The 15,031-nt window shown below is 40.8% G+C and overlaps 1 protein-coding gene across 10 annotated transcripts in view; it reads right to left on the bottom strand.

The window, feature by feature from the left end:
* The window catches only part of CELF2 (CUGBP Elav-like family member 2), a 450,951-nt gene that overhangs the window by 122,584 nt on the left and 313,336 nt on the right, over positions 1–15,031 (bottom strand). For all 10 annotated transcript variants that reach the window (XM_066182701.1, XM_066182695.1, XM_066182693.1 and 7 more), the window contains one exon: positions 7,474–7,670. In XM_066182701.1, coding sequence (XP_066038798.1) covers positions 7,474–7,651 — 178 coding nt within the window. In that variant the 5' untranslated portion in view covers positions 7,652–7,670. The remainder of the gene's footprint in view (positions 1–7,473; positions 7,671–15,031) is intronic.

Genomic DNA, 15,031 nt, shown 5'->3' with positions numbered 1-15,031 from the left:
GACTCTTTTTTAAAGTTGTTTTAAAATATTCTATAAGTAGATGCTAGATGATGTGCTGAAGTTGTCAACATTACAGCACAACTGAACTGAAGTTCTAAAATTTTTTTTCAAACCCCCTTTACTGAATTTGCCTTTCCCCTAAGTGTTTATCAGACATGAACACTAGAAAGAACCACAATTGGAATATGAAGTCCCGCTCTGCTCATGGCTGGTCTGTACATGGGTTGTCTATCAATTTAACTAAAAAGATTTGTGTAGTTAAAGTTTATGCAATTTTTTCATCACAGATGTAATTAATAATGTGCTTATACAGTCTTGGCTTAATTTTTAAAATTCATATGCAACTGTAAATCATAGTTAAGCTGCTATGAAACTGAAACCAATGAACCCCAAAGTGATCTACTTTAATCCCTTAGAGATGTATTATTTTTATTAACTTCTTACAGCAATACCTACAGTCCTCATTTCCGGACCAAGCTCCCACTGTGATAAATACCATAAAAATGGGGAGGAAAAAGATGCTTAAAAAACAAAAATAGCTTCATTCTGCTCCAGTCATTCATGCACTGTATACAGGAACTTTAGAAACAAGGCTAAAGGAAGGTTTCTGTGTTGCTTCTATATTTAAATACCACAACTGAAAAATCCTCTACCCAACTTCCCCCACGATCCTCTAATCTTCCCATTCTGTAACCACACCCCCCCTGCTCCTGTTACAGGGTCTTCACAAACATTCTTCACAAACATCACTACTTCTGCTCTGTCTGCCTGGGTTGGGTTTGCTGTGATAACCTTTGCTTTCAAAGGGGCTGACTTTCTTGCCATTGTCAGTGAAGGGAATATACAGTGAGACTGATATATGTGGGCAACAGGTTTGCAGTCAAGTATGCAATGGGACATTATCCTGGTCTGCTCCCTCTCTTCAAAGCAATACAAAAAACATCAGGGGACACCAATCTCAGTCCGTCTTTGTGCTGGACACAGCTAAGCCACTGACAGCTTGGCACCTTGTCCTGTTTATGGCGTAAAACTGCACTTGGACATGGGGATCAGTCATGTCACGTCCTGTTCCAGATGTACTATTTCAAAACACTAAAAGGAAGCAAGCAAAAGGAAAGTTTCTTTTGGAACTCTTCTCACTGCTTCTTCTGGAGGCCAATCTCTGCTCTGCAAGTGGAGGAAGAAAGTTTGACTTGAGAAGCTGTATCTTTTTCTGTTGGCCTGCTGTTCCTCAGTCTTAAGTGTATGCTGTGCAGACCCTGGGTTTAATATTAATTGAAAGAGCTTATCTATTCCTGCCTTTGGTATGCACTTCAACATACTGCAGAAACTTCAATTGTATCCCCTTACAACTTTTTCTTTCCAAACCAAGGTACAGCCCTGTATTCTTCCTCAGCTTTTCCCCTTTTAGCTTTCTTGTAAGTCAATGTTTGAAGCCCTTTACAAGTTAACCTTCGCAGACCTTTCACCATGGCTCAACCCTTCCTGACTTCATACAAAATCATGCTGCTCTTCTCTGGACCTCTGCCCTTTTCTATAGAATGGTACTAAATATTGGTAACTGTAGTTTAAACATGATTAAAAAAAATTCCTTCTTTAAGTGGTGCAGTATTTCCTTGAAGGCTCTATTCAATGCTTCCATTTATACAGCTTCGCATTTTCTGTGCCTTTTTGACCACACAGATACAAAACATCATCTCAGTCCTTTTATGATATGTGCACTCTTCGAATCCTCTCCTGCTCTCAAATCTTTGAAAAATACACTCATTCAACACATGTGTTCACTCAAAATAAAATTTACTCTTCTAGCTCACGGTTCGTTTTACCCAGCAGAATCTCTTTGTGTTTGATTGTTTTCTCCAGGTTATCAGGTGGCTTCTCCCCCGTCTAGTCTCTTCTGCATGATCCAAAAAGTTGGATAACAAGTTGGTGGTTCATTCTGTCAAAGCCATTTACATAGAGAGTGAAAAAGTATTGATCTCCAATAACAGTCCCTGTTGCTCTCCAATCATCATCCCCTCTCTTCCCCTGGCCCACAACCTTTCCCCATTCTAATCTGCCCTCGATCATCTACCCAGCTCCCTTCCCCATTTGGAAACGGGCCCTTCTCTGCTTCACCAGCAACTGCATGGATTAGTCTCCCGTGTGACACTGTGCGAAATGCCCCTGGGAAATCAGCTTGATTATATAGATGATTTCACACCTGTCCACTTGCACAGAAACTTCTTGAAAAACTCCATCAGATTTGTCAAGTAAGAATTGCCTTTTCTAAAAATCAGCTCACATCTGGAATATATTCTATAATGCTATTTACAATCCATTTAAAATTATAGATTTAAGATTCCTTAAGGTTTAAATTTAAACACCCTTCAGTCAGAAACTTCAAGTTAAAAACTCAACTTTATCATTCCCTCTTCTTCCCCATTGTCCTTGTATTTAATGACATCTGGGTTTTGCCAGTTTTGTTGTGTGAAACTTCTCACAGTGCACAATGCACCTGCTAAAAAATACCATGCAAGGCAATTTTTAATACAGTGCAGGAAAAGATTTCAACTCTGCATAGTAACAAAATATCTGTCAGCCACCATCACCAAAATTTAGTCTAATACACACATGCACAATAGCTGTGGCCACACGTCATGCCATGTCAACAGCAAAAGTGCTCATGGTGCAACTCATCTGATCTCAAAAGCTAAACAGTGGGCCCGTGAGGGCATTCAAAACACAGAATAAGACACGAAGTGTAGAGAAACCCTGGCTCCTGGAGTGCTGGCTGAAGGAAGCTTTTAAGGAGCATCTAAAACGGTTTTGCCAAACATAATGTATTGAAACTACCTGAAGGAGCAGAGGGTGCAATTGGCTGTGTGGGACAGTCAAGGGACAAGGACCAGCTGGTCTTTGCTGCAGGTTAGGACACTTAGGATGGGCACCTCTGACAAAGTGAGTGCCACAGCCCTGCTGCTGTGCAGGACTGCCCGAGTTCCCTTTTCTCCTACTGTACCAGGCACTCTGAGAGGGCCTTACTGGAGAGGAATTCTTCCCCCTGCCTGCACCAGACTATTTTGGAGGGGCTAAACTGAGGCTGAAACGGTGCTAAAGCAAGCCAGGTAACTTCTGCCTCCTATCTGCATCTCTCTCTCTGTATATAAGTTTATACACCTCTACACCTCCTTGCCCACCTGGTCCCTCCCATATGCAGCAGATGAATGCCTCATTATCAGATTCCTCTGCTCGCTTCCTGGTAGACTTAAATTACCATGTTAAATAGGATAATAATAAACACTGGCCTTTAACTACAGCACGTCCTTGTTCACCCAGCAGCCTCCCTCTAATCTGATAAAGGGTCTGTAAAAGGCTGTAAGCAAACATGGAGTCAGTTTTTACACAGGTGCCTCTCCCTGCTTTCTGCAGTGCGATTCCTGTGGCAGCACAAAGAGATACGGGCTAACAAAGCTGTTTAGGGGACCTTGATCCCTTACAAGAATTATCAGGTATTGAAACAGAGGCAAGGTGCCAAAAGGACATAGTGGATCTGGCCCAAGATTCTTCTGCTGCATTTCAAAAGGCAAAAGTAGCCCTGTGCCATCTGCTTGCTTCAGCACTTGGACTGCAAAACCGAAGTAGCCAAGGAAATCTTTCCGGCTTAGGAAAACAGTGGGGAGGAAGAGAGATCTTGGTGGCAGTGTATGCTTCCTTCACACAGAGCTTGCTTCATTTGAGGTATTAGAGAAGGTCTTTTTAACAACTACCCTGGAAAAAAGTCATCTATCCACCCGGAATAAATTATATAAAGGGAGCAACCTGGATTGAGAACAGAGAGGGCTTATCTGTCCAGACTTTGAATCCCCTTAGCCCCCAGAAGCCAAAAGTGCCATTTATTTCAATGGTACAGAATTTCCTAACCTGTTTTTTTCTTTTTTTTTTCTTTTTTTTAAAATTTATTTTACCTAATACCTAATTAATTTACATAATTTAATTTACCTAATACCTGGATTCCTCTTGTTGCAGAAAGAGAAAAAAGGAAAAAAGCCTTAGAAAACAAGAGGAGATAAAAACAAAGTCAAATTACTTTGCTGAGCTCTTTTACACATCCAAAAGCAGCAGAGAAATGCAAGCTCTGGAAAGGATGAGGAATTTCCTAGAATGCAGCCATTCCTGAAGGTCCCAATTAATAAAGCCAAGCTTCAGCGTTTGCAGCAGTATCAATATATCTGTGGAATTAAGATGGCTTTCCTCTGGTTTTCCTGAGTGAGGTAAACTTGGCTTTCTACCTGTCTTCCTCCAGCCTCAGCTTTGCAGAGCTGGCAAGCAATACAAAAGAGGAGGAAAGACATGAACTAGGCCGTCTGTCGTTGGAGGGTACGAAAGACAGTCTGAATAACAGCAGGAGAGAGAGAAGCAGCCTATGGTTATTTTTGACAGAACTGGGAGAGACTCAGATTGCAGCTTCATAAACAGTTCATCAGAGAAAAACTCAGTCCAAATTATAGGAGCCCCTTTGGCCAAGCTCACAGAAATACACAACCCTTGTCTGAGAAGAGAGAAGTCTTTCAAAAATCAAAATGCTTTTGTTTAAAGAGCAGAACCTAATTGCTCCCCCCCGTGTGGTGTAGTAACACCAACTTGCATTCTTGTCATTGCAACTCATGGCTTGCAGCATAGGCAGAAAAAAATTTCTGTGTTACACCAGGCTGTGAATGTTCTGCCTGACACACAGTCCCAACCACCAAATGACATGAAAAATGGACTCTTTTCTACCTCACCCAACCACGAGGTGCCTTGATGGACCATTCTACAAAACTGGAGGTGATACAAAGGGTCAGCAGGCAGAAAAATGCCTGGCACAACCCAAATCCACCCAGCCCAAATGAAATAAAAATGGTTGTTTTGTGTGGGTATTTACACAGAAGAGGAGCACGGAATTTCATTCCACCTCAGACATGTGATTTTTGGTGTTGTCCCGTACAGAGCCAGGAGTTGGACTCCCTGATCCTTGTGGGTCCCTTCCAGATCAGGATATTCTATGATCCTATGACCTCCAAACAAAAAATGAAAACTCAGTTTCTTTTCTAAATGCCAATTAGATAGTATAGGTGAAGTATTTCTTATGCATTGTGACGAAGACTGTAGAATGTTTCTCAGGGCAATTTTTCAGTTTGTTTGTTTGCAGCATTCTTAACAGTCTCTCACACAGATTCCTTTGTGCAACTGGATTAAGAAAATAAAGATCATTCCTAGTCAAGAGATATCCACAAGAAACTCAAGAGGTTTCTAGCAACCTTTCTGGCAGATTCAGCCAGAAGGAAGGATAGAACCAGCATGGAGATACACTCCTCCAAAGCTTCTGAGGGAAAAGCTGACCACCAGAGGAGCTTGCTGCTGGTGCCAGAGAAAAGTAAGTCTGAAGGTTATTTTGCCTGTTTCCAGGATTAATTTCATTTACTCATTAATTAACACATAATGCCTGAAGTGACAAGCATAATCTCTGCATGGCTGAAAAGAGTCCAAGCAAAAAGCATCCCCCAAACCCAGCCACCTTTCAAAAAGGGGACCACAAACATTAATAATTAGCTGACAATGATTTGCATGATCTATGCTTCATCCTTATGCCTTCCAGCTGCCTGATGGACAGGTACAGCGAGTCCCAAAAATGGGTATCAGTGGTATTTCTTCTGTCTAACCACAATATCATTCTCACTTCATTTACTGCTTAGTGGGAAGGCATTGCTGGGACCCGGGAATCAGATGCTTCCAAACGGATGAGTCTCAAAGTTCAGCATTTTACTGGTTTAAACTAAGGAGGACTTTGCTCATCCATAGCACCCTGGACTGCAGAAAATCCACTTGTTTGACCTCTTAATGCACTCCTATCCAGCATTACAAGAAAAAGACATTTGGTAAGGGCTCTGTGCTAACACAGTAGGGGGGTACACGCTACAATACATCAATCCTGGGAAACTGGGGAGGGGGCTGGAAGCAGAACTACACTGAAACATTCCAACCAGAAATACCTTCTGCTTCTGAATCACAGAGTCATGGAACTGTTTGGGTTGGAATGGACCTTAAAGACCATCTAGTTCCAGCCCTGTTGCAATGGACAGGAACACTTTTCACCAGAGCACGTTGTTCACACAACATAGCCTTGAACACTTCCAGGGATGGGGAAGGGGAAAGAGTGATCTAGTACAGGATTAGCAGGAAGGTACAGTGAGCTGGATCCCTTCCCTGATACTGGTGTGAGATCAATGCACCAAGTCCTTTAACCAGAAGTGAGAGATGCAAGCAACCCAAAATAAATCACTCAAAGCACCCGACTGCTAAACTGGGCAGCAAAAAGAAGGCAGTGAGAGGATCCTCTGCCCAGTACCAGCGCAAGGGAGATATGCTGAGCCTTGGCAGTGCTTTGCCCAAAAGCACAGGAGCACCCCAGGCTGTGCTGTGTGCCTCCCAGAACAGCAGCCACCTCTCATCTCCAGCCCAGGGCTGTCCTGCTCTATTAACTTTGCTGTGAGCCCACAAAACCATTCTGTGATATTCTCCATAGCATGTGTGCTCTGAAGGATTTTAGAGTCAGTGGCAGGGGTGCAGTAAGAAGGAGTAACTGTCTAACAACCTTACAGCCAGGCACACACATGCACATCCAGTTCTGCCTCCGAGATACGTTAATTATTTTTAACTGTAGTAACGCTCTCATGTACCAAACCTGAATGAAAAAAATACAGCTAGGTAGGGAGGAAAAAGCACTCTGAAACAAAATGCTCACTTTCAGGTTACATGTAAGCATGTGTCACACTTAAAATGCTAACTCTCACACGCCTAAATAAGCACAGATACATGTAGTGAAAGGAAGGAATATAGTTAGGGAAAAAAAATATTTCACAAGTGTATAGAAAAAATTCAAGAAGGAAATCTAACGCTTTCATTTAGAACAATATCAGTGCCTAAAAAACAATCCTTTAACATGACTGCAGAAAAAAAATTAGATTTTGGAAAAAGTGCAGGGTGACTATTTGTAATTTTTATTGCTGCTTGAGCAATGATTTGGCAAGAATCCACCACTATCATTTTTCCCTTCTGTATCCTTAAAATAATTCCCACCTGGGGTGCAAAGAGAGGAAATGAAAGGAAATAGAAAATTATATTTTTCATAAGTTAATCTTGCAAAGCAACTGCTCAGGTTTCCACATTTTTGGCAATGATAATTTAAAAAAGGAGAGTGATATTTTTCTATTTTTTGCACAGTTGGAATGCATGCTTCCAGATAACAGACAACTAAACTTCAGTTTCAGAAGAGGAGGAAGGCAATATCTGATAGGATTCAGGAGGTCTCTCCTCTTAGGACTGCTGCATAGCTCAACACAGCATACTACAAAACAGAGAGCCCAGATGCAAACCTCTTTGGAAATGCTGAAGGCAGGCAAGATCACCGGGAAAACAAGCAAACTGAAAGCAAAGAGAGCATAACTACTGTACCTTTACTTTGGGGAGGGTTCTGACTTCTGTCTCGGAGAACGTTAATCTGGTAGACAGCTCCATAAGGCTCAAAAAGTTCTTTTAATTCTTTTTCTGACCACGAACGGGGAATCTGTCCAACAAACATCTTAATGGCATCTGGGTCTGGTTGGTCTGAATGATCCAAAGCTCCATTCATCTTGTTAGCTGTGCCGTTACTAGAAAGTGGAAAAGCAGATTAAAAAGAGAAGACAAATTAGGAGACCACGCAGTTTTCATGTACGCTAGATGCAGAAGATGATGTCAATTGGCACAAAGCAGAAAAAAAAAATCAGTGTTTAATTAATAGCATAAGTATTACGAACAAAAAACAATGCTATTTTATTTTTCATTGAGTCTGGTTTTCTCTGCAGGCTGCTGCTTAATGTCATTATATAAGATGAGAGCGGCACAACACAACCTGGGACTTCTGCATTTTAAAGTAGAAGATAGTGGCAAATAAGTGCAGATTTCTCTCCATGGCTGTTGTAAACAGAACTGCAGTGAATTTTCACTAAACTGGCTACTGGCAGAAACAAGGCAGTGCGTGTGTCTATGTGTGTGTGTGTTTTGTAATAAAGTCACATGAAAGGAGTATGAAACACTTGGCAATCTGTCAGATGACTAATGCAAGATGCCAGCAATGAATCTGCAGATTGTGTGAAGCATCCATGTGTGCATCAAATTAGTATGATATTGCCTAGAATGGAAAACACTCCAGCTATGTGGCTGGTTGCTGCCGATTAGTTGCCTACGCTCTTTAAAAAGGAAAAGCAGTCTGGAGAGATTCAGTTTAAAGCACATTGTTTATTGCCACCATAAAAAAAAACAAAAAGCACAATTCAAAAAGAGACGGCAGTGGCAAAACTGCCTACTTCATTGTGGAAATTAAAATGCTGCTTCAGAAAGTTTTTTTTTTCCCCTGCAAAAGGAGAAATTCTTAGCCTATCTGATCTCCAGATGTACATCCTACATCCAAGTTCAAAACAATCACACTTTTGCAGGAAAAAGAACTTTGGAACAAAAAATAATCTGATCTGAGAGACAAGTGATAGATCACGATTTAGGAGGATTCGTACTCTTACACAGAAAATAAATAATTTTAAATATTCAACAAAAGTAAAAATACATCACTCCCTTCCCCCCCCCCCCCTTGCATTATTGATAATTAAGGACAGTAGTTTCAACTAATTACTTGGCTAGGAATTCCAAAAGTGCTGATGATTTTTGGATGTTCCAGTTTCAAGAAAGAACACTAATGACGCATGAATTTTCAAGCATCCCCCCATCTTTCCACCAGGGAGAGGGGGCAAATGGCCTGTATGCAGCAATGTCAGAAGCTGATCACGGCAGAATTCAGGCATTTCAGAGCCACCTGCCGCTTTCAAAAACTTGGCTTTAATTAGAATTTCTCTGTTTGATGATTGTTCAGGAGTCAATGCCCACCGGAGGACTTGGAAGAGCTCTGAATCTGCACAACTAGATGAAAATCATATTTTACATGTAAAAAAAAAAATCTTAGAGTGGTGAGAAGGAAACAACCCTGTGCAATTCCCCTGTCTCACAGCTATAACCTGTGTGAAGACAAATTATTTAGTTTCATGTGTTTCATCTCCTTGAAAGCATAATTCACATTAATATGCCCATATTAACTTTAGCACTTTCCCTGCTTACAGGCAGGAAGGAGAAAGTTATATTAAAGGCACATTTTACACCACCAGCAAGAAGTTTGATCATCCCTTGTGAAGTGCTTTCAACACGGATCAGCAGACAACAGCATTTTTCACACTCATAAATGGCTAAAATTCCTAAATATTCTAGCAGGAATCTTGCCTGAGTAAGAGACTCTAAGATTTGGTCCAAACTTTTACATTACATTTCATGCACAAATATCTTGTCTTGCAAATACTCATAGTTTTGAATAAGTTCTACAGGTCACAAGTTCACCTGCAGAAATTGTGACTTCTCCAGGCTTTAGAAACTGCATTTCCATACAAAGACAACACTTAAGCCAAACCAAACCAATCATCCAAATAACCACCCCCTTAAAATTGCCAAGAAACAGAAAAAACATGACTGACTCACTTGAGTGATACTTCATGGGAACAACTCTCAAGACTTTCATGGAGCAGAAGGCACCTACGTGACACTTAAACCTCTTGAAAATCACTCCATTATTTCTTTTCAATTCCTATTCCTCTGCGTAAAACCCAACCTGTCAAACAACCTCCCTAGTACGGAGGTTGAAAAATCCCTGACCCATAGCTTTAAATAACTGGGGAAAACGCTTATATGTTATTTTGAAAGAAAAGGCAGAAGTTTAGTTAGGCTCCCAGCTCTGCCCTGGGCTTGCTCAACTATTTTCTTTCATAAATTGGCTTGACTTTTCACTTCATTTATTCTCTGTGTTGTATGTATTGAGTTTAGTTTTAAATTATGCCCTTCATCTGTTCTCTCTGTTGGATCCCTCCTTTAAGAAATCCATACACAATTGCTACTTCATCCCAAAATTACAGCTAGGGTCATGTTTAATAAAGAATAACGAGTTTATTCCTTTACCAAAACCACCTTTACCACCAAGAGCCCCACAATTTCCATTGCTAATCGGCCAATTTTTTCAGAAACCACAAAGTCAAACACTAATACCTGTTTTCTCAGGTTAATGGTCCTATTAGCATCAAGTTGTTGCTTTGAACTAAAGGTTTAGGCACAGGCCAAGCTCTCTTCTAATTGCACAAAATGTTTAAGCCCTTTATTTTGTTGGGACTGAAGTTGAATTACATTTATCATATTCTTTAAATGCTTTATTGGCTGAAGATGGCTAAAAGCTCTGACTCAAGGCATAGGTACCATACACTACGAAGCAAAGCTCCAGGGGACAGGTTTTGTCACTCACTGCCTGCATTAACTTGAGTAAGTCATTAAAATTTCTCCAAACTAAATTCCACCATCCATTGACAGCTCTGTCAATCCACTAACTCCTGCAGAGTTAGGGAAAAACCAAGCATAATTTAGGCTTTTGTTTAAAATACTTTTCTACCACAAGGTAGGGACTTGAGTGAGCTGCCAACATTTTGGTGGTTTGACAGACAAGTTCAGGCCACAGAGAGGGCACTCAGTTCTACAAACACAGCTGGGCTCCTTCCTAAACAGCACTTGGTTGATTTCAGTGCAAATGAAGGCTCTCACACACCTCAGAGGGGGAATCCATGTCCCACTGTTGGGATTTGGAGGAGCTCATGAACGCCATTGCATCAATGACACTTGCAGTAGTATCCTCACCCTGCTTTGGCAGCTGGTGTAGGACTAGAGCCAATGCAGACAAAATGAACAAGTGAATAAAACAGCAGAGAGATAACAATGGAGGAAAACCACCTATTTTAGAGATTCTATGGATCTGATCCTTGCAGTGCACTTGAAGGCTCCACTGAGGAACAAAATTGTACACCACACCTGCCTGATGGTTCAGTTGTCACAGAGCTTGTGGGGTCAAAAATCCAGCCAAATATACTTGATCCTCTGCAAATGATGTCTTCTAATGATGAATTCCCTTATTTGCTCCCAGCTTTTATCTTCACCCATGGACATTATTGCCCTGCACTAACACCTCTTGGCTGCTAACAGCTGTAGGGTTTTTACTAATTTCTCTTTGCCAACACAGTGGGTCTCAGAGGAAGTGGCTTCTTTCTTCCCCCATCTCCCCTTCTCCTGTACCCAAGAAGTAATAAGACAAAAGAGAAACTACATGTAAAACTTTCCAAAAAGAAGCAAAGCAATCCTTGTCAAAGCTTAGGACTTTCTTGAAAGCACTAGTGTACAGAGATAGCTGTGTCTAGGGGACACTAATGAGAATGGTATCCCCTGGTACATACTGTCAGTACTCAAATGATGACATACATAAAAAAAAAAATTAAATATATATATATATATATATATAATGTGGCTTGCTGGCTCTATGCTGTAGCAATCCTTCCCTCCATGGCCAATTTAGCCCACTGGACTCAGGGGTGACCCAGCACATCATCTTCACTGACAAGGTGTCATCTGTATCATAGAGAGCAGCCTGAGGGCAGAGATTAAGACACTGAGTCGCTGGCTGCTTGTGGTTGCTGCCAGAGCATCCTCTCTCTCAATTTGTGCCAATTTTTCTTCTAATAACCTAACTACCATTCCATCATTTCAGCAAGCTGACAGGGCCACTCTTGAGGAGCTAGAGATTGTTTTAATATCCCTGCTGCTTCAGCAGGAGCACCGGAAAAAACCCAGTAGATGCCCTCTCGGTCTCTCCCATTCATATCTTTAATTACTGCAGGACTGCTAAAAGGGAATTGCCCTCTCAGGACAGAGAGGTAACCCTCAGAAACAATGTCTGAATCAAAACAGACTCTCTTAAATTCATCAATGTTAAGAGCTTTGGCGTTAATCCACGTTCATTTCCATTAATGATCCCAGTGTCAAGTCAGGTGCTGAAAAACAGCTGTTAAGGGGGACCAGACGGACTTATATGAGACCTGTTTGTCAAAACTGTTTTTAACCCTACCCGGAACCTTCATACTGTTCTTTTTTGGTTAATTCATATTGCAACCCTCACCCTATTATTGTGGTTTTGCCATTTTGCTGGGGATTTGCCTTTTTCATGTTCCATGGTATAAGAGATTTGAATTCTCTCTAAGAGCCAACAGAACAAGAACATGATAACAAATGAGTTCCAAGTGTAATGACAACTAAATCCAACCCAGTGCAGAGGTATTTACAGGCACCAAGGTTTTACAGTAATAAAGCATTTACATCTAAGCTGTGGCATCACTGCCAGGACATCACACAAACTGACGAAAGGGACAACACCCGTTTGAAGGCTCCTGACTGCTGTTAAGAGAGACAGCCAAGCATCACCTTACTGTACTCCAAAGATCATAATTGCTGGTTTACGAGCAGATTTCATCTGGATGGACCCAAAAGGGCTTCATAAACTCATTGTTTAGAGAGAAATGACTTCATCGTAAGGTGACAGACGGCAGCTGTTTAATGACATGGAGCATTATCGCACAACAATTTCAGCCAGGAAGGGTAGAACAATACTGCACCCAATTGAAAACTGCAGGGGGCTGCAATTTATAGACACAGAAGGTAATTACCTACATTGGATTTTGGCCAGCAAAATAAGGGCCAGAACCTCTGACAAACAGAAAAAGAAGCTGTGCGACATTTTTAAGCTGAAAATGACCAGGTCTCTGTGTTTTCGGGGGGGGAAAAGTCATCTCCAGATGCTTTCTGGCCCATCAGCTTTTTTGCAGCATACTTGCTCAAAGGAAAGATGATGTTTCAAGAATCATTAACTGTTTCTGCTGCAACGTGTTGTAGTTTTCGGCAGAACTATTAGACTCTAATAACACTTATAATTATTATTAAGTAATGCCTATCCTAAACAGCAATCGCTAAATGACCCTGACATCACGCCCAATGAAAAAAGAACTCATATGGCAGGATGTTCAGTCCTACATAGGCAGTAAAGTCTACAAAATAATTATCTCCAGGCTTCCCTGCACCCATCAGCAGAGCTAACAACTGAGCAGCTGTAAGACTTGCAATCCATCTTACAGCCCCATAAAGACTTTAACAAAGAGATGAGCAATTCTTCATCCACCCAGCAGAGAGCAACCGCACTTGCACTCTCACACACCCAGGAGTTACATGAAAATCCTGATGGCTTTTAATACCTGACATACAATGCTCAGATTTCATTCTTCTCAGTAGCTAATAAAACTCAAGTGCTTGTGTAAGCACTCAGTGGTAAATGCAAAGATGGTTTTCCTTATGTTGCCTCCACACTGGCAGAAATGATCTCTAAAAGTGTAATTTTTATTAAGACAGTGAGTTACTTTTTACTGCCCTGATAATTTAAAAGCCACGGTCTGATTTTTCCGGTGAAATCAGAGATTTTTTTGTAGCTCAGCTTTGCTAACTCGCTCCATGTAGTGGATCATATAAACCATAGCAAACCACTGTTAGTATAGGGAATATACTTGTTTTCTGATTAATTCTAAATTTAGCACATATAATCACTTTAATGCCTCAGTTGCAAATTTTAGGTAAGGTAGAAGGTATTTTATCCCAGAAAAAAATATTTAAAAATATGGGGGGGGAAAAAATTCCTATCTTGAAAATGTTTTGATGGGTAATAAATTTGGGCTGGGAGAAGGAGCAGCAGAGGGAAGTTGCCTTTCAAGCAGATGGGTCAGACTGCATGATACTAAGGGCAATATGAATTGGAAAAAGTACAAAACAAAATACAGACTAGAGAAACATCAGAAGAGAGCTGAGCCCACCTGAGATAAAACATGCTATTTCTTAGAGGTATCAATGAAGATTCCTCACCAGTATCGCAGAAAGAAATCGGGGATACAAAAGGAAATCTTAGTAAGAGCTACATTAAAATGCACTTCCCTTTTCAGCTGGAGGTGCACATTGGAGCACATACACTTCTTTGTCCTTTAAGGCTTCTCGCCTTCCTAAAATCAGAGTTCTGCTCTCCAAAGTTAAATATTCACCTCCTGAGGGGGGTCGCTCTTCAGGTGTTCAGCCTCTGCATTCCTGCACCACTTCTATTACAAACCAGTTTGATTTATGGCAGGGGTTTCAACTTAAACCCTGGAAACCCCTTGTGTACATGTTTAAATGTACCAAAAGATGTTATTCTAACGTTGTGCTGTTGGTAATGCTTCCTGGAACTACAGAGTCAAGTGACTGACTTTGCAAAAGCTTTCTAAGTCTGCTACATCACACCTTCAAAAAAACCCCTAACATGCAAACACATCCTAAAAAAAAAAAAAAAAAAAAAAAAGTCCTACATGTTTCAGAAGATCTCAACTCTTACTGCTGTTGTATGGACCTTTAATTTTTTTTTTTTTTTATTAAGCAAATTATTTTTTAGAACATGCAGTAGTGCTTGATATTGTGCTTGTGTTGTGAGTGGAGCAATTCATACAAGTTAAAATACATGTAAACAAAACTGAATGAGTGCAGAAGAGAAAGGAGGGGAAGAGGCTTGTGTTTTTTTAGAGTCTTCTATTTTGGAAACCAATTAAATATCACTGCCAGTTCATCTAATAGCAGAAGCAAACAAACACACCATCTACACAAGTCTGAACTGGGCAGCATATTTTTGTTTATGCTGATAAAACTTACAGTGGCCTATTTTCAGTCTCTTTAAAGATTTGCTTACAGTGGCCCATAGATTCTACTCAACTGAAACTAGAAGCTCAACAGCAAGTGACAGATGCCTGCCCTTCAATGGCTGAAGAAAGTCAAAGCCACCCCTCCCCAACTGCTTTGAATTAATTTCCCCTCTTATTCAAACACAGACGAGAATCACAAATTTCTGGGATACATGATAAGAATGACTGAAAATAAGTACTTGAAGATATAAACTAAGAGCCTATGTAAGCCCCAACCCTTGCTCTTCCAGGCTGCAGTAGGTTTTGGGATATAATTAGTACAAGGTTTGATGAGGTCTGCTAAATAATAATGTTCTGCAACATAA

The sequence above is a fragment of the Chamaea fasciata genome, unplaced genomic scaffold, assembly GCF_029207755.1.
Source record: "Chamaea fasciata isolate MVZ Bird 193981 ecotype frontalis unplaced genomic scaffold, bChaFas1.0.hap1 SCAF_5, whole genome shotgun sequence".
Classification (NCBI taxonomy): Eukaryota; Metazoa; Chordata; class Aves; order Passeriformes; family Sylviidae; genus Chamaea; species Chamaea fasciata.
The sequence above is the reverse complement of the archived record's forward strand: the minus strand, read 5'-3'. Positions and strand labels throughout refer to the sequence as shown.